The sequence below is a fragment of the Nicotiana sylvestris genome, chromosome 12 (assembly GCF_000393655.2).
Source record: "Nicotiana sylvestris chromosome 12, ASM39365v2, whole genome shotgun sequence".
Lineage (NCBI taxonomy): Eukaryota > Viridiplantae > Streptophyta > Magnoliopsida > Solanales > Solanaceae > Nicotiana > Nicotiana sylvestris.
In genome coordinates this window covers 6,263,437-6,282,563 of record NC_091068.1, presented here as the reverse complement: position 1 = coordinate 6,282,563, position 19,127 = coordinate 6,263,437, and the positions used below count along the sequence as shown (strand labels likewise).

Genomic DNA, 19,127 nt, shown 5'->3' with positions numbered 1-19,127 from the left:
CCCTATCTCCAACTTCTTGGGCATAGAATACGTAACTAATAAGCCCTGCGCTAAAACCACATCCAACCCATGGCTTAGGGTAAAAAATTCCCATGTTGAAGGACAAAAGTAACTACAATTGCGCCTCAGTCTTAAACAAGTTGGGGCGACGGTGTGAATTTTCATTTCTCCCATCAATATGAGAAATTAAACGTCAAGAAAGAAGATGGTCTAACATAACGGAAAATCAACTATACAATCATGAACAACCTAACACAGCAAAAGGGAGCAGAAATAAGTAGTACACTCGTAGGTTATCGATATAGTGTAAACATGCATGTTATTTGATGGTATGCTTCGGAAACAAAACCATCTATGTACCACCATAACCACATTGGCATGCGGCATAACAGAGCCTCGCAGCTTAATCTGAGGCGTTACCAAACTATTAACAACATACTTGTCGAAGGTCTACAGAAGTTTATGAACAAGAAAATGCCAGATTCTAGAGTTACAGAGTCTTTGAATAACCGCTTATGCATTAGTTTCTCCTCTTCTTCTTCTTCTCTTCCTTGTCGGATGCATTCTTCAGCTGGGAAAAAAAGAAAGAGTCATAGTATCAGCAATACATAGAAAGGGCAGGTGGGTCAACACTTTGCAGAATAAACCGATTGGAAAAATCGCTCACCATTATGATTAATATTCGCACAAAAACAGCAACAAAATCTGTAAAGAGGGTCAGAGCATGCTTCACGTAGTCCAAATCCCCAAGGTGTGCCTTCTCAATTATATCTTGGGTGTCAAAAATGATATAGCCCACAAACACCAAGAGCCCAAAATAAACCTGCGAAGAAACAGGCATTAAGAGCCAAACATAGTCTCCTTCAGAGTTCCCTACCAAGTTAAGAATGCTATGAGACGACAAAAAGAACGTTGAGTTCATACCTCGAACTTGAACAAGGCCATAGAACCACCAAAAATGGAGGACGCGAAGTGCAACCAGAAAAGGATAGAGAGACCAGATGAAAGAAGACCTCCAAGATACAAGTACTCTCTGCGCCTTGCCACCATGGCAGCAGCTGAGAAGCAACCAAAAGCCACAGCACAACCAACAAAAGCACCGATCACAATGCTGCAATACAAGGAATGTAAGCATCAGAAACACATTGTTAACATTTAAGATTGTGCAGCTGTTAACTAGTCAGTCCCAGGAAATAATAATTCTCAACAACCAGATACACAAGCATGCAAGCAAAAGCTACTCAGAATGGAGATAGAAAATTAGTATTAGAATATGAGATGATATCATCTTAACAGAGCAGGCGAATCCAGGCTCACACAGCCCACCCAAAACTTGATTAAATTCCAGACCTTCAGACATATCATTTCTCATTCAATTTTTGTCGCTTATTTGTACATTAAACTTTTCCTCGGTAAACATTGGGAAATTTTTAGTGTGCTTTTGTATTTCCACAACAAAAAGCTAATCTAAAACATCAAGCTTAAAGTAACAGTACAATGAATTTCAAAATAATTATTCCAAATTTATAGGCCATTTTCTAAAGCTAAGGGCAAATGTTATAGTGGTTCCACTTCCAAACCAAAATAAAGCATTAGCTTTAGTGCGAAAAAACTAAGGCTACGAGCTAGAAACAGTGGCAATTCTTTAAAACATGAACTACCTAAATCGATAAAATGATGGAGGACCACAAACCTTGGGTCAAAGTCAATAGCCAATTCAATCAGTGGACCAATAGATGCTCCTTTAAACAGTGCAGCTGCCATCAGAAGTGCTATCCTCTTTTGCTGATCACCACAATTAACACATATATCAAGTTAAAATCAAATGAACACACAAAGTGGAGAATCACAGATGTGAGGCAGAGGAGCAAATGATAAGCTCTATCAAGAAAAATACTTAAAGAGTACCTCTTCATACAGAGGTGTCGCCATCAGCCACACTATGCTTCCCACACATCCCAATGTCGTAAGTAAGCCACCAATGTTCCAAAGAATGTGAAGGTAAGCTCCAGCAGCCGAAGCAACTAAAGCACAACATAATGAAAGGTAGACCTACAATCAAGATAGAAATGATGATCAGGATAACATTCTGAAGCAATACTAAAACCTTACAGTACAATCCAAGACCAGAAAAACAGGAAAAAAGAGATAAATGGGTAGATTCCACCAAATTTCTGCCACATTGACACAGTTCAATGCCAAGTAGAATGATCTCTTAAATTAGCATGAAAAAGTCCCTTGACAAACCTAAAACTTCTAGTACTGAGACGAAATGAAACATCCAGCTTTAACTTTAACTATTCTCATGTAAAGCAAGAAGAAGAGTGCTGCAAACACCAAAAATGAATTATTATTTTTGGTAACCGAGAAATCTCCCGAGGACACACATGGTCTGAAACTGATGAATAATGGAGCCGCCTCTCTTCCCTTCTGCACTTAAATACATGCTTTTGTCTGCAGTCAAACTCGTGACGTGTGCTTTTAACACACACATCATGTTCTATGCTCTTACTACTAGACCAAAGCCCTGAGGACTTTCGGATGAGGCGGGTCACACAATTAATGGTATCAAGCATGCCTCCATCCCGATTCGACTCTCACCAACTATACTAGCCCAATAAAATGAATCAAAGTCGCACGTGAATAAATACAATTAAAATGTCCCATCTCTAACTACTTTTAGTTAAGGCGTTAACACAATTCAACAAGCATTAAGCTTCCATAAATTCTCCTATTTTCTAAACCTAATTTGCTTTGCTTTAGGCCAAAGAAATTAAAAAGGCCACAATTCTAACTGTTGTCAGCAAATAATTAATAATCCGATAGAAGCGCAAGGGAAATTAATTGAATTCAATATTACAGTAACCAGATAAACAAATTCCTTGTTCCAGTTTCTACATTCGCAAAACACAGCCAATTCAAAGCTCTAATAAAGCCAAAAACAACAAGTTGAGATTGTTGCAAAAATAGCATAATTATGACGATATTTTACTGATACTAACCTTTTTGAGATGATACCTTAACACAATTCAACAAGCATCAAAGTTCCACAAAATTCTCCTAATTTTTTAAAACCTAATTTGCTTCGGTATCTAGGCCAAAAACTTTTTTTAAAAAAACCATAATCCAGGCCGTTCTCAACAAATAATTGATTCAAATTCGTCAAATAAATTCAACATAATAATAACCAGATAGACAAATTTCTTGTTCCAATTTCTACATTCGCAAAGCATAGCCGAAAATATGACGAAATTTTACAGATACTGACCTTTTTGAGATGAGTTTGAACAAAGGGAGAGATCTGGCGGAAGTTCTTAAGAGAATCGTAACTCCAGCGATTGCGAGACGACGCCGACTGTGAATTGAAGAACGATGTGCAAGACTCCATTTCTCTCTCTTTGCTTCTTCAACACGCCAAAAATGTTTTCTCAATTAACAGCTGAATTTTTAGGGACGTTGAAAATGTGGTTATATAGTTACGTACCTGTTAGTTCCTGGAAGTTGCAGGAAGATAAAAGTTTTCAAGGGTCATTTACTTTCTTTATTTACATTTACACCCAACTCTTTTTCTTTTTGGGTTTAAATTTTAATTATCCTTTTTTTTTTTTTTTTTATAAAAAAAATCATGGCAGATCAAGAGAGTAGTATATGGGGGTTCCCGCAAACTCATTAATTTTTGCATAGACCCAATATTTTTATTAAAAAATCCCTTAAATATTTATAACTATGTAACCGTGAACCCAATTATTACTCCCTCCGATCCATAATAATTGCTTTTTTATTTTGGTCCAAAATAAATGACTTTTTATATAATCAAGAATGAATGAATTTTATTTTTTCCAACTTTGCCCTTGTTTAGAAATCCTATTATATCAAGTTAATAATATGCTAATTTTAATTAAGGTTAATAATATACTCTTTGAAAAGAGGGGTTGCTCTAATGGTAAGTAACATCCACTTCCAACCAAGAGGTTGTTAGTTCGAGTCTCCCCAAGAGTAAGGTGAGAAGTTCTTGGAGGGAAGGATGTCGGGGGTCTATTTGGAAACAGCCTCTCTACCCGAGGGTAGGGGTAAGGTCTGCATACACACTACCCTCCCCAGACCCCACTAAGTGGGATTATACTGGTTGTTGTTGTTGTACTTTTTTTCCTAGGAGTTAGTGTTTTCTTAAGAGGTGTGCCAAAAGTCAAAAAGTCATTTATTATGGGCCGGAGAGAGAGTATTGTATATTAATTTAAGATTATAATAGGAATTCATAAACTTCAAATCATGGATCTGCCTCTGGGTAAAATACTCCCTAATGAAGACGATTTTATATTAAGGACTTGAACCTGATACCTTTGATTTAGAATGAAAGAGTACTTATTACTGCACCATAATCTTTATTGGTCGTTTAATTATCTTTATCAAGTATCATTTTAGCTCGAATTCGACACATTTAATTAGGGTAATTCAAATTATCCCACCACATTCCTGAATGGTTACCTTGATATTCCTGAGTCTTGCTGCTTAGGATTTACTTTATCCTTCCATTTTTTTTTAAATTTCTTCAGTTTTCAACTAGATATCATAACTTATTTTCTTTTACCTAAATTAGAAGAATCAATGACCTCTTAATTCCAAACTAGTTGGGATCTATTATGTAAGGGGTCGTTTGGTAGGATGCATTAGATAAAATAATGCATGCATTAGTTTTGTGTATTAATAATACTTTGTTTGGTAGATATTTTGAATCTATTCATTAGTTAAGCAAACATTAGTTATATATTCTATTTGGTATTAATGCAATGCAATGGATTTTAATGCATGCGTTAGCTTAGTTAAAGACAAAATTGTCCTTCAAAATTTATGCTTTATTAAAATATGCTTGTTATTATATTAATGCAAGTTTAAATAATCCAAATTGTGAAAAGTAAAATTATTCCCTAGTAAATAAATAAATACTTAGCAGATTTTCTTTTTATAAACAAATATTTAGTTCTATATTACAATATAGGTAGACAAATCAAATAATTTTTTTAAAACTTTTTCATATAAAAACATTTCTCAACATATGTTTCTTTTAAAAAGTTAGAGTGATGGACTGGTTTTGAGGGCATTTTTGTAAACAAACAATTCTTTTAGAAATTGTGCAATGCTTTAATACATCAAACCAAACAATAAATAAGAAATATGTCAGCATAACTAATACCAGCATAACTAATACAAGCATAACTAATACCAGCATTACTAATACACCATATTCAGTATTATTCTTATGCACCCTACCAAACGACCCCTAACTTCATCCATTTTGTTCTTCACTAGACACGTTAAGAACAAATTTAGTATTCAAGAATTTCATCTAATTAAATTAGTTATTATACACTAACAATCGTAGCATAGTCGTATTTCATTTTTCCAAGCTCAACAACACTCAATATTATAAGCAAGTTTCAAACATATCCAAATATGTCATCAAAATGTTCGCAACTCTATTTGTTACAACTTACAACTATGTATTTCTTCTTGCTTCATCTTAACATATAGTTTGGACTTTACTCTAACTTTTATTTTCTTTAATTTCTTTTATAGATATAATATCTATTTGTTTCAATTGCATATCTTTTTTCTTCTTCTTTTTTTGGCCAAATTTGTAAAAGCTTGGTTGAAACTCCATCATTTTAGCCAAATAGAAAACTTTTAGCAAAAATAATGGAGTACTAGTTGTGTATTTTCTGTTATTTTTTCCTTTAGATATAATGTCTATTTATTTTAATTGTATATTTTTATTTTCAAGCTCAGTTTAAAAAAAAAGGCCACAGCTTCATTATTTTTTACCAAATAAAAAAGTATAGCCAAAATAATGAACTTGCAGTTGTACACTCTTTATACTTCTTCTTTTGATGCAATGATTATTTATTTCAACGGCATATTTTTACTTTTTCCGGTAATATCTGTAAAAAAATAAATTTAGAGCTATATAAAAAATTATAGCAAGAATAATAAAAATCAAACTATGTATTTTTAGATGCCTTGACTATTTACTTGAAAAGATTAGCCCAAAACACATGATGAGAAAAGATTATAAATAAATAAATTATATAAATTGATCAATTTACACAAAATTAACAGAGCTAGAAAGCTCTTCCCTTCATCAGCACTAGAAAATTATACAGTAAAATCCAAGAATGAAGAAACTTGAGCTATTCTACTGAAGGTGATGACAACAGTTTTAGCAGAAAGCCAACCATTAGGCCAATGACTCCCACAACAATTGCAAACTTTAGAGAGAAGCCTGGATCATTCCGATTTCTTCGTCTCTTCATAATTTCCTGCAAGTTAGAGAAGCAGAAATATGAGAATGGTGGCCAAATTTCATGTGTAGAAAATGATATAACAATAACAACAACAACAACAACTAAGGCTCGTTTCCAAGCAAGTTGGGATCGGATATATGAATGCTCACTGACCATGTCGCTCCATTTAAGCTCATCTACATCCAATATTATACAACATGTGCAGAAGATGATATGAGCTCACAATTGAAGCACCTAAATTATCATCAATTCATTCTTGCTCTCGGAGAGACAAGAAACTCCGAAAGCTTAGATAGCTGTTTACTGTTGTATACTCTAATATATTTCGCGGCCAGCTTAATTGTTGTCCCACTCTTTGTTACATACTTACTGCCTTCTCCTTATAAAGCAAGCAAAATGTAAGAAAGTTGCAACTTCCAGATTTTTTCTCCCAGAAACTAAGGCGTCTTTTTTACCTTTTGATTTCAAAACAGTTTAAAATAAGGATGCAATGTCTTATATGAACTATTAATGAATCAAATATATGACTTCCAATGTACAATCAACCATTTATCATGTATTAATGAGGATAATTCAGGCTAGTTAGTTTCTGTATACTGAGCCAGCTTATATACTAAGTATTTTTTAGACTAGTGTATGCCCATATATGGATAAAGTTGCAACTACTCACATTAAAGCGAAAACATAAATAAGTAAACTAACCAGTTCCTGTAACAGCTGTTGTGTTTGTCGGACAGCTGCATCTCTTTCATCCTTGATACGCTGCAATGCTTGATTCTATACCATCGAAGGGCAAATATTTAGCATTAAAATTTGCACTTAGATTCTAGTCTATCCTCTATCTTCATGTACACGGCTCTATCATTGCAGACTAGAAAATATAATGCAAGCAGAGCTTTTCTCAAGTCACACACATGGCACTAAAATATTATTCCCTTGTAGCATATTACAATATGAAATTTTGATTAAAAAGTATAAAAGATGCAGACACATACACGCAGACTAGAAAATGCACATAAAAAGTTTCCATACCAATACAAACTAGATATTTCTCAAGTCGCACAGAATATTCGTTTCACTGACTGCACACTATGTTATTACAGATGACCAGAGCTTAAGAGTACCAGCTTCTAAGCTATGGTATTTCTTATCTGCCTTAAAAGGGGGAGGCAGAACCATTTGTTTTCAAAATCTTATCACTAAATCAGGATATCAGATAATTACTGCCACAGAAAAGTCGTTCAATCTATTTTTAAGGTCATATAGCATAAGTAAGGAAGTAAAGCAATTGGTGCTTTTGAAAAGTTTACATGCTCTACACGTTTGGCCAGTCATCTGAGAGTATACAAGGTTTGACGGAAATGAGGCAGAGAGAGATAAATAAGCAGAGCACATGGAATTTCTAGAGATTCTGAACTGCTTAGATAACAATCACAAAAGAAATCCTGCCTCAAACATGGTCCCTTTGATGCTCCTTTTGCTACCCGGTATTATCTTATATATCCCTATGGTCATTATAGGAAGTGTTCTACATTCACGTGAATTAAATTTTACCTAGAAAAATACTAAGGTGCGATAAGATAAAAGGCAGACACTGACATCCAACCAAAAGCACAACTCATATCACAAAAGGGAGCAACCCCTGGCTTTTCAAATATAGGAGGAGAAAAGTAGAAAGGCAAATATGAGAAGTTATCACTGAAAAAAAAAAGCCAAGTTTTCGAAAATTAAGATAATATTAGCTGCATGCTTACAAATCTAAGCCACTAGTCATCATCTCCTAAGGAAATTCAGCATTATGATGTTTGGGAACAAATATCAACCTCTCGTGGGAAAGGCAAAGTTCAAACAAGCACTTGAAGCAGTAGAGAAACACGTGGGCTAAAATTAAAGTTAGAACTTACAGAGGTGAAATCAGAACTTTGTTTAAAATCTTCAGAATGTCCAGGAGATGAATGAGGAGATATGTAAACAACCCTAAGCTTGGACTCTTCTACAGTTCTTCCGCTTTCCTTATTAAACTGGATACATCAACATAAAAAATAATAGAACAGTTATCAAAAATAATAATACTAATATCACAGAATAGGAAGAAGATTGTTTTCTATGTAAACATATTACACAGATTCTCTCCACATAAAATTCTTACAGTATCTGGAGAAAGTTCATCAATATCATTATTCACAATTGTGCTCTGTAGGAGGAATTTGTCCTTGCATTGCATATCGGGCGGATACTCCTTTTGAGACTGAAGGGTGACTACAGACACATCATAAAAATTAAAGATCAATATCAAACGCCAACCCCCCTACTGAAAAGATATCAATCGTAGGAATAGAATTTAGGCTAATAGTGTACAACAACAATAAACCCAGTGTAATCCCACACAAGTGGGCTCTGGGGAGGAATTTAGGCCAATAGTGTCTAGCGTACATATTCTGCTACAACAATTAATACTATTTGTAAAATAGACAAATTATGTGAATTGCACAGAATTTCAAGCTCAAGAGCGGCACCTCGAATGAAACATGAATCCCAGGGCTGTATAATACCAGTGTTCGGTCGAACAAAATACTTCTTTGGGGAAGTAGTTTTCACCTATCAACGAAAAACAAGCAGTATAAGTAGAGTGCACATATAATAATGAGTTACAATAGTCCTTTAAAAAGACATCAAGGATTAAAGGAATTATTCTAATTGAGATGAAGCATACCTTAAAAGCAACAGAATGCTCTGTGCTGTTTGTGACTTTAAGATCGCAGTAGCTTTGTTTATCCAACTCAACTGAGACAGGAAATTCCAGAACCACAACCAAACATGAGCGTGTATGACAAGTAAGAATATTCAAAAAGTATTTGATAAATCGTAGGCGAAGATAAAATTGCTTGATTCTCCAAATAGTAACATTGCCATATAAAACAGAACAGGATAAAGAATATGACTCTGAACGGTACCTTCACCGTATTCATCTCTCAGACATATGCTCGATGTTGCATAAAGAGGTTGTTTTCACAATGTCTTTACGTTCTTATCTCCGCTATGTTAACCACCTTTTGTATCTGAGTTGTCAAACTTCTCAAGCAATGGGGATTCACTCTCAATCAAACAAATGGAATTACAAGTTTCCTCGTCATAACAAATCCGATAAACAAGAATTGCAAAAAGAGCACAGAGGTGGACTACTAGGTAGCATTTTCCTTTGGAATTTTTTAAAAGTTTTACAAAGAATATTTCCACAAACGCATTTGTTTAAGTTTCTTCAAGAAGTTTTTGCAAAGACAATTCCTCTTTTTAAAAGTCTTACAAAGAGTATTTCAACAAAGCATTTGTTTAATTTCTTCAAGAAGTTTTTGCAAAAACAATTCCTCTTTTTTCTTTACGCACGAACTTTTTTCAGATGTTATCCAAATAGCTACTCCCTGTAGTCCATAATAAGTGATCATTTTACTTTTTTATTTTGATCCAAAATAAGTGACCATTTACATAATCAAAAAGGAAATAATTTTATTTTTCCAAAATTTGCCCTTATTTACATATTCCAACATGTCAAGGTAACAATTAGTTAAGGTTAATTCACTTATTGTGGACCGGATGAAGTAATATTTTTGGTCAAATATTGAATAAAATCTACTAAAAGCCAAATCATTTCCCCCATCCGCCCGAGCCTTGGTGGGCAAGTACTCGGAAGAATAGTCAAGGTGTGCCTAAGCTGGTTGAAACACCACCACCACCACCACCACCAACAACAAAAACAACAACCTAGTGAGATCCCACAAGTGGGGTCTGGGGAGGGTAGTGTGTTACGCAGACCTTTCCGCTACTACGGAGGAGTAGAGAGGTTGTTTTCGGTAGACCGCGCCCAAAAAAAAAAAAATCAACCGAAAGCCAAATCATTTCTCCCTCTTTTAATTTCATTTCATCTAATCACACATCTCAACACATAAACCCACACAATCAATAAGAAATGTGAGCAAAAATTCTTATATTCAAATTGTCTTAACAACAAATCCAAAATGAACACACACAAACACAAGCGCACACAGAGAGAGAGAGAGAGAGAATTACATTGGAACCTGAGCTCCGGCGGACTAACAGATATCAACTGGTTCGTAGCACCACTCATGGTGAAAACCGCAACCTGATCAAATCAAATTCCCACCAAAAACGTACAAAAACAGATATATATCAATCGTGAGAAACAAAAAAAAAACAGAAATTTAATAAACCTTAATTAAACAAATTACCAGAGAAATGGCGGAAGGAAAAAATGAACAGAACTGAAATCAAACACAGAGAAAAAAAATCAGTGAAATTCAGAGGTGAAAATGCATTACCTAAAAAATCGCAGAGCTATTGAGAGAGAGGGAAAGTGAAATTTTCGGTTGAGAAGGTGAGTTATAGAGGTGACACGTGGAGGAGAGAGAAAGGAAAAGGAGGCCGAGTCAAAGTGGAAGTTAGGAGTGGCTGTTCTGGATGTGGGGTATAGATGATCTGTCAACAGTATTGATTTTGAGGCTGTATGTATATAATTTAAGGTGTCCTTTGTGTTATCTTAAGATTTGAAATAATTGTCGTGCCCAAATTAGGTAATAAAATTCTTACTCCGTCCCAATTTATGTGAAAGTTTTTAATCGGGCATAATATTTAAAAAATAAAATAAAAAATTAAAATTTATAATCTAAAGCAAATCATAAGTATTTGTATGGCTAGAAATCATTTCACTAAGAAGGAAATTTAAAGTTGAATTATTATTAAATATATAAACATGTCATTAATTTTCGGGACTCACTTAACAGGATTTTTGATAAGCAATATCAAAATTTATTAAAAATAAATAAATAAATAAATTACTATAATAAAGCGTTAGCAGATATAGCAAGTGTGCCAGTGATACAGCTCGAGTATAGTAGGTCTAGACGCCTAGCATGAGAAAGCCTTCTCTGGTAGCAGCATAAAAAGCAATATCATTTTTATATTTATACCTAATATATTTATTTTGTATACTATCTATATATACATATTTAGTATAAATTTTGATAAAGCGTTGTCACGTAACACTATTTGCACAAGTTGTATCCACCTCTGCTTATTAAAAAGCAAAGAGTATTACATAAATCAGGATAGAGGGGGTATTTCATTTGTCTCGATTTAATGGATAAGATCCCAAGTTAATGTATTTTTTCTTTCTTTTATTTTTGGAAAAAAGGTTCAAAATATTCTTCTTAACTATTCAAAACTAATCATTCATGCCCTTCTTTGATTAAGATAAGTTCTTGTTGTTTAATTTTAAGTCTTATGTTGAACAGAAAGCAATTCGTGGTGCTAATCATTTTTCGTTAGTGGAAAATGATAAATGTAGGCCAATTTGGTAAAGGTAGGCCCAATTTTGACCCCAACTATGAAAGGCAAAAATTAACCATTTGGCATAGTTCCAGCCTAATACCGTCAAACAAATAAAAGAATGAGTAGTTCTTTTTTCCTTCACATATTTGGCAAGAAATATATTGGCTAGTTAGGTGATAATTAGCAAAAAGTACATGTTCTTGAGTATGGTTGTATCTCATATTTTATGTGATTTGATGTAGATTGAATGATTATTGTAGTGATTTATGCTCATTATATGTTTCTTATGTGTTGGGACTTGTTAGATGAAAGTTGATCGAAATAAGATGATTTGGCGCGAAAAGGGATAAAAAATACAAGGGAAAAAAAAGTTGAAGGCAGCTCATCCAACAGCTTTGCGCTTCGCGGGTGAGGATGACGAGTCATGATGGGTGCCCTTACACAAAATAGTAACTTTGGGACAATGTGCGAGCCAATGCGAGAAAGAATGTAAAAAGAGAGTCGGGTGCTCGTTCACAGTTCACGCGTCGTGCGAAGGGGAGATGTGGCCCTCAGTTTTCCTAGCCGACTTGGGATTGGACTAAAACGTCTCCTACATCTATAAATGCACCCTAAACACGATTTTTATAGAACTTTCGACCTAGGGAGAGCAAGGAATGGACACGTAGAGCTTGAGGTTCATATTTTTTTGGTCAAACTTGGTGATTTTTAAGTTTCTTTTGATGATTGGTCGTCTGACTACCATGTCTATATGAAGTTAAACTTCACATTCTAGGATTTAAGTTCTTTCATGACTATTATTGTTTGAATACTGGTTTTGGCTTGTTAACATGTCGTATTAGTTTATTTGTACAATCGTATGCTTGATTATTTGATTGCTTGATCATCAATACAATATGATCACGCTCAACTGTGTCTATTAAAAGACTAAGGGGACGTTGCAAATATAATCTGAGGTATTATGCCCCATGTCGAATCCCACAAGGAATTAACGTATCAAGAGAAGTCTTTAAAGTACTAAATTCTTATTAGTCAACCTTCTCAAACTTTGTGAATAACAAGTGGTGTTATGGTCACTACTACAGCTAACAGAATTAATAAACGAAGATTAACTAACACACAGTTGTAGACAATTGGAATAAAGGTCTAAGGTAATGGTTTCCCCCGTTGTTGAATTCCTTAATTGTATGTTTCTTATAGCTTCGATTTAGTTGCCTCTATCGATCATGAACTCTCCAGCTATCGTAACTCTCTCTCAAGTAATTATGATAATTTACTAGACGCACTCCCTCAAGCTACGCTAGCTAGATTCGCATTACAACTTACTTAGATCGCACCCGAGGTATCATTATCTCTACTCCAACCTCTAAACCCTCGATTATGACTCTCGCCTATACTCCGGGAGTGATGTTGTTCAAACAATTACCTAAATATGCACTCTCTCTCAAGCAGATACATAATAAATAGGAACGACTAATTGAGGATCCTTTCAACTAACCAAAATCAAAACGTAGTTGAACAAATAGAGATTAACAACCAACTCAAAACTATATTAATATAACAACAAGTTCATCCACAACGGGTTCACCCAAAACCTTAGATTAAAAGAGTTAGCTACTCATAACAATGATGTTCATCATAATAATCAAATTCATTACAAATCATAAAAACAAAAGGAAGAAGAGAAGAACTTGATGTAGAATACTCCTCCTTGCCTCTTGCCTTTCCTTTTCTTGCTCTCAGCTATCAAAAGCTGCACAACCCCCCTTTGGCCGAGCTTGACCTTCTATAGGTTAAGTGAATTTTCCCCAAGACTTCCAAATTTACCCCTGAGAATTATTTTTCGGAACTGGGCTAGCGCGGCCGCGCACATGGGCGCGCTAATGGCCGCGCTAGTAGCCTACCATTCTGCCTCGACCATCTGGGCTAGCGCGGCCGCGCTAGTCCAGTCCTTCATTTGGTCAATTCTTTTTCTCGTCTTCTCGCTTACTCAGCTCCTAGAGGTCTTTCTTGCTTCAATGTAGCTCCAATCACAGCTTTAGGACCTCATACAAGCTCCTCATTCCTGCAACACAATTTAGAGCTCATTTTTCATCATTTAATTATATTAGAGCATTGAAACATAATCAAGCTGGGGCAAAACAATCGTCAAATGACATAAATCTAGCCTAATATCAACACCCCACACTTATATCTTTGCTAGCCCTCGAGCAATCCACCACCCTTTATAGAGGTTCCTTCACTAAGCATTCTTCCCTAACGCATCACACCAAGAACAAATCACATGAGTTACACCTAGTAGTGAACAATCCTAGCCTCAAAAGTTGACTCTCACGTGCCGTGCAATATTCATACCTTCTCAAGCTACTCTACACAGAAGTCAAGACTTGCCTTCCCTTCATGAATCACATGCCCTCACATTCACACAAGAGAGTAGTTCCACATATAATGATATTTAGAACAATTAGGAACTTGGATAGATGAAATTCACTCACTCTAAAAAAAAGAACATTCATATCACAAAGATGCATCATAAGCTTACCCGTAGTGTACTACTCTACTAATTGAGCCACTCAGTCTAAGATCAATAGGACCTCACTTGGTTGTAATGTAGGCTAAGGGACGGGTAGGATATATTTGATATAGTGACTAACCTCCCTACGCACTTTTTAATACAATTACATTAACATTCAAAGCCATACTTCTGTCAACCAAACATTTCACCACCATTTTTTTTATTTACAACAACCCCATCCATTAGGGGCAATTATAGCAAACCACCACTTCTCAACCACTATATTTTTTTTTGTGTTACTTCATCTTTTATGCGACAAAATTCGACATCTTTTTTTTCCGATTTCGGTGGTTCCACTCAAAAACCAAACCCTACCCCACACTTTTGCCTTTGCATAATTCTCAATACCATTCAAGTGCTTATGTGAGGAAAAAGGGTTCAAACAGAAGGCTATTCAAACAATTGGGTAAGGTTTGCAATGTGGTTGCCAAAGAAATAGGCTTATAGGCTCAACGGGGTTAACTAAGATGTATTGCAGTTAGGTGGGTTTACTTTATAAGTCTGGCTCAACAAGGAATTGCCTATATCACTTCTAAGACTGAATGAAACTACTATTTCGCGTTGCAAACACACAGGGCAAGTTCTAGGCATCAAATGTGAATCATGGAATACATTAAAACTCACACATATGGCACATGACTCATTCAAGATTGGCTTATCAAGACACTCTCTTCTGATTATTCAAGTCAGTGACAAATATACAATTTAAGGCACTTTAGCAAGAATCAACTACTGAGCACAAGCGTTACACTCTAGTGTCTATTGTGTTCAGGTGTAAAAACGCTAGAGGTTTTTCTTTTCAAATTCAGCTCGTTAGCCCATTAATCCTAATTTAAAAACTAAAAAGAAAACAAAATGAATAAAAACTACCTATACCCGGTTCAAGCTAAACCCTTGGAAAAGAACCGTGGCTCAAAGAAAAATCAAGGGGGAGTTACTACACTACCTAAAAAGAAAATAAAAAATCTTTTTGTATTTTTTTTATACTAACTTCCCTCAAGAAAATTATCTAAAAGATCCATCATCAGGAAGAGTCTTCATTTTCATTTTTTTTGTTCGACTTAGTCCAAGCTACTTACATACTTTAAACTAATTAACTCTTACTTAACACCAAAGCAATCAAAGCTAAACAACCAAAACAAAACAAAACCAACCAAAATCAACTAGTCAAAGGTTACAATTACATATATACAATGAAGTATCCCCACCCCACACTTATATTGAAGATATGTCCCCATGGCTTTAAAAATTAAAGAACAGTGAGGTAGAGGTACTTCCCTGAAGGCTCACTTCTGGTCGGAGACGGTGTCTGGGTTCACGTTGCACGCTCGTCCCAGAGCTCTCAACCAGTCCAAGAACTTTTTTTCAAACTTCCCCTGCCTGTCAGCCACCACCTCAACACGGGCACCTAAATCTGTGACTGAAGTATGTAACCCAGCCATCTCTTGTTCCAAATTGGTCATGCGGGTGCTCCTGCGTGGTTGTGAAGATGTGGATTCCCTAGATGGTATTGCAACTTCTACAACGTGCTCTGGGGCCTGGGGTTCGACCCTCATATTCTCCGCTTCTTTATCCTCGTCGTCTGAGTCGTCAGAGCTACCACTACTCTCTTCCTCTGCTGTTGCTGGCTCCTTACCCGTGGTTACTTTGTCCGCTCGGAACTTGCAGTCCTTTTTTACGAGCCCATCCGCAGCTAGATTTTCGGGCACTCGAGCATCCATGCAAAGCTGAGTTAGTAAAGAAGGGAATAAGAATCCATACCTTTTTATTCGGCTGCGGATGAACATCTCGTCATGTATTACTTTAGCCACGTCAAAGTTGTGTCCATTGACGAAGCACCAAATCAAAGCAACTCTAGGCCCATTTACCTCTGTAGTATTGTGGGATGGAATCAAATGGTTGTTGATGAGATACAACCAACATTTTGCTTCAAAAGTGAGTGCGGAGAAGTGGAACTTCTCACCATATTGCATCCAAACCACATCTTTCTCCGGTGCACAGATTGTTTCAAAGAATCACTACCACTTTTCCTGTGTTGGGTTACGGCCATACTTATAAAAGTCATCATAATCAATCACAGGAGGGGGTAGCTGGTATGTCATCCTTATCGCCTCAATAGAGGCATTCAACGCTTTCCGTCGTATTGTGACGATGCCATTGTCATGCTCAGGTGCGTTGGCGTAAAATTCCCTCACAACCATTACATTACCCTCACCGGGCTCATTAATGAATGTTTGTAGCCCTCGTCTCATCAGCTTATCGTACATGTGAGGGCAATTTCGCTGGAGTGATCGGACGTCAATACCCCACTCAGGAATTGGCATTTTGGAAGCCTTCTCAGCAAAGCAGTCTTGGGCTTTAGCCGAGACAAATTTGTGATTATCAAAAGGGCGTTCAGGGGTAGCCTCGCATGTCCTGGATGAGCTAGCTTGTCTGCTAGAAGATGGACCGGTGGTGCGGCGTTTCTTCGATGGAGCCATGGTACCTGAAAAACGGGAACAAATAAGTACCTCCCAACACTAAAAATTGTGACGCACTACGGTTACTCAGATTTCACACGCATACGTGGCACAATTACATAATTACACTCATTGAGGCCTTTTCACAAACACCTTGTGGGCATTAGGCACTCACAACCCATTCAAAGCAATTTACAACATGAACCCACTACCAAATTTTCCAAAAGTCACAATTCAAGTAAAACAACACTCTACAATTCGCACCACCCACAAATACTACAATAATTATTACCAAATCTACTACTAACAAACAAATAAAAAAAATAACCATATAAAAGAAAGCACACTTAAACACACAAAAATCTGCAGAGATTATGTGAAAACAAAGAAAGAAAATTGAAACAAGAGTAACATACGTGTAGTGTGAGTGAGGAGTAGAGAAGAGGGTTAAAGGGGAATGTTATTGGAGACTTAGAGAAACTTGAAAGATATGAAAATTTTCTGGAAGAGGGGAGCTGAAGAAGAAAAGAAATTGAGTTATGAGAGATTGGGGAGGGTTTCTGAAGTTTTTAGGGCGTGTGGTTTGGTGGGGGGGGAGGGTTTGTTAGATGTGGGTTATTAGATGAGGGGGGAGGGAATTTAGACTAAAGAAAAAGAGGAAATTGAATCATAAAAAAAATTTAGAACAAGTGAAAAATTGTCAGTTATAAGGGCTTAAATCGAGCGTTCGTAGCGCGGCCAAATGCGCGATCGAGCTAGTCTAGCACGACCAAGGCAGAAAGTTTTGCCAAATTAGCGCGTTCACTCGCGCGGCCACTAGCGTGATCGCGCTAGTAGCGCGGCCAGTAGCGCATTCACTAGCGCGGTACAGGCATAATGTTTTGCCAAATTAGCGCGGTCTTAGCATGTTCAGGAGCGCGATCGCACTAGTAGCGCGTTCATGAGGGCGGTCGCGCTACTGGGCTTTGATTTTTTTTTTTACAATTTTCACCTGATTTTTCTATTTTTGATTGCCTTATCACCCGCCCATTGTCACCTACATTGGTTAGCATTTTCAAAAACTCACAATTAACCACTACTACTATCGTCGGGTTGCCTCCCGACCAGCGCCTTAGTTAACGTCGTGGCACGACGTAGATCAAGCGCATTTAAGGCTCGCTCGACCTTTGTGGTTCAACGAGAAGTATGACGGACAACTCTTTCATTTTATCCATCCCCACATACAGTTTGAGTCGTTGTCCATTAACCCTGAAGGTGTTAGTGCTATCTTTACTGGTTATCTCCACAGCCCCAAACGGGAATACTTCGGTCACCCTGAACGACCCAGACCATTGGGACTTAAGCTTACCAGGAAACAATCTCAACCTTGAATTATACAATAATACCTTATCTCCGGGTTTGAAATTTTTATCCATAATGTGTTTTTCATGCAACCTCTTCATTCTTTCCTTGTATAGTCTCGTGATTTCAAAGGCGTGATATCTGAATTCCTCCAACTCATGCAACTTTGTCAGTTGATTTCATCCAGCCTCATCAGGGTTCATGTTCAATTGCTTTAGTTCCCACCAAGCTCGATGTTCTAGCTCCACAGGCAGGTGACAGGCCTTCCCAAATACCAACTTGTACGGTGACATACCAATAAGTGTTTTGAATGCAGTCCTATATGTCACAACCCAAGCCGATGGGCCATGACGGGCACCCGGTACCTTACTCAACCGAGTACCAATGTAACATATCTTTCTTATTACACCATCATATACTCGTGACATACGGGCCTAATAGGCCAACATGATCATTTATAAACTCAAAACATAGGCCGACAAGGCCGTACAATCTTTCACGTACACAACATATGTCTACAAGCCTCTAAGAGTACATAAATATCATAAAGGTTGGGACAGAGTCCCGCCATACCAAACAATATACATCTAAATCATACTAACCAAACACGCAACTCCGAAGCAAATGGAGCGCACCAACATCTTCCGTTGAGCTGATAACCTACTTGGAGGGCTCTCGATTTGTCTATCTGGATCTACGGGCATGAAACGCAACGTCCCCAGGCAAAAGGAAGGTCTGTACGAATAATGTACCGAGTATGTAAGGCACATAAATAAGTACATAATAGACATGAAAAAAATATAGAGTACATGACTCAACCTGTAAGTCTGACTAACTTTGTAAATCATAAATTACTTCTAGCGTCATGCATATGCGTATGAATGTCATGTCGTGCATATGTACATATTTCATAACATCATCAGCCTCTGAGGGCATCCCATCATATTATATTGGCTACTGTGAGCAAAATCATCATCGCATACCGGCTGATTAGGTGGTGGTGCGTATATAACGCCATAATCTTTCCATATCCCATATACATATACATACATACACACATACATACGTGTATATAACGCTATTTGAATCATATTTAAGCCACTGTGGGCA

The 19,127-nt window shown here is 36.6% G+C and overlaps 2 protein-coding genes across 3 annotated transcripts; both read right to left on the bottom strand.

Moving 5' to 3' along the window:
* Nucleotides 1-264: 264 nt before the first annotated feature.
* On the bottom strand, nucleotides 265-3,513 carry LOC104237172 (bax inhibitor 1-like). Its single transcript, XM_009791269.2, has 6 exons — nucleotides 3,269-3,513; nucleotides 1,909-2,052; nucleotides 1,694-1,785; nucleotides 925-1,111; nucleotides 668-823; nucleotides 265-571 (listed from the first exon to the last, which is right to left on the bottom strand). Exons 1-6 carry the CDS (start codon nucleotides 3,386-3,388, stop codon nucleotides 521-523), a joined length of 750 nt encoding a protein of 249 aa, XP_009789571.1. The 5' UTR covers nucleotides 3,389-3,513; the 3' UTR covers nucleotides 265-520.
* Nucleotides 3,514-6,051: 2,538 nt separating this feature from the next.
* Nucleotides 6,052-10,705, bottom strand: LOC104237173 (vesicle-associated protein 2-1-like). 2 transcript variants are annotated; one of them, XM_009791270.2, is made up of 8 exons: nucleotides 10,634-10,705; nucleotides 10,365-10,437; nucleotides 9,013-9,083; nucleotides 8,816-8,897; nucleotides 8,449-8,558; nucleotides 8,204-8,320; nucleotides 7,002-7,076; nucleotides 6,052-6,314 (listed from the first exon to the last, which is right to left on the bottom strand). In XM_009791270.2, the coding sequence occupies exons 2-8, from the start codon at nucleotides 10,420-10,422 to the stop codon at nucleotides 6,186-6,188; spliced, it is 642 nt and encodes a 213-aa protein (XP_009789572.1). In that variant the 5' UTR covers nucleotides 10,423-10,437; nucleotides 10,634-10,705; the 3' UTR covers nucleotides 6,052-6,185. The 2 variants fall into 2 exon arrangements, with proteins under 2 accessions (XP_009789572.1, XP_009789574.1); XM_009791272.2 differs by having other exon boundaries at nucleotides 10,544-10,644.
* Between the last annotated feature and the right edge of the window lie 8,422 nt (nucleotides 10,706-19,127).

What these genes read in the sequence shown, in the direction of transcription:
- LOC104237172 (XM_009791269.2), bottom strand. Translation starts at nt 3,388, where the DNA reads ATGGAGTCTTGCACATCGTTCTTCAATTCACAGTCGGCGTCGTCTCGC. An exon ending in TTCAAACTCATCTCAAAAAG is followed by an intron (nt 2,053 to 3,268) that starts GTCAGTATCTGT and finishes TCTTGATTGTAG; the next exon opens with GTCTACCTTTCATTATGTTG. An exon ending in CGACACCTCTGTATGAAGAG is followed by an intron (nt 1,786 to 1,908) that starts GTACTCTTTAAG and finishes TGTGGTGATCAG; the next exon opens with CAAAAGAGGATAGCACTTCT.
- LOC104237173 (XM_009791270.2), bottom strand. Translation starts at nt 10,422, where the DNA reads ATGAGTGGTGCTACGAACCAGTTGATATCTGTTAGTCCGCCGGAGCTC. An exon ending in GGATTCATGTTTCATTCGAG is followed by an intron (nt 8,559 to 8,815) that starts GTGCCGCTCTTG and finishes ATGTGTCTGTAG; the next exon opens with TCACCCTTCAGTCTCAAAAG. An exon ending in AAAGTTCTGATTTCACCTCT is followed by an intron (nt 7,077 to 8,203) that starts GTAAGTTCTAAC and finishes TCGATGGTATAG; the next exon opens with AATCAAGCATTGCAGCGTAT.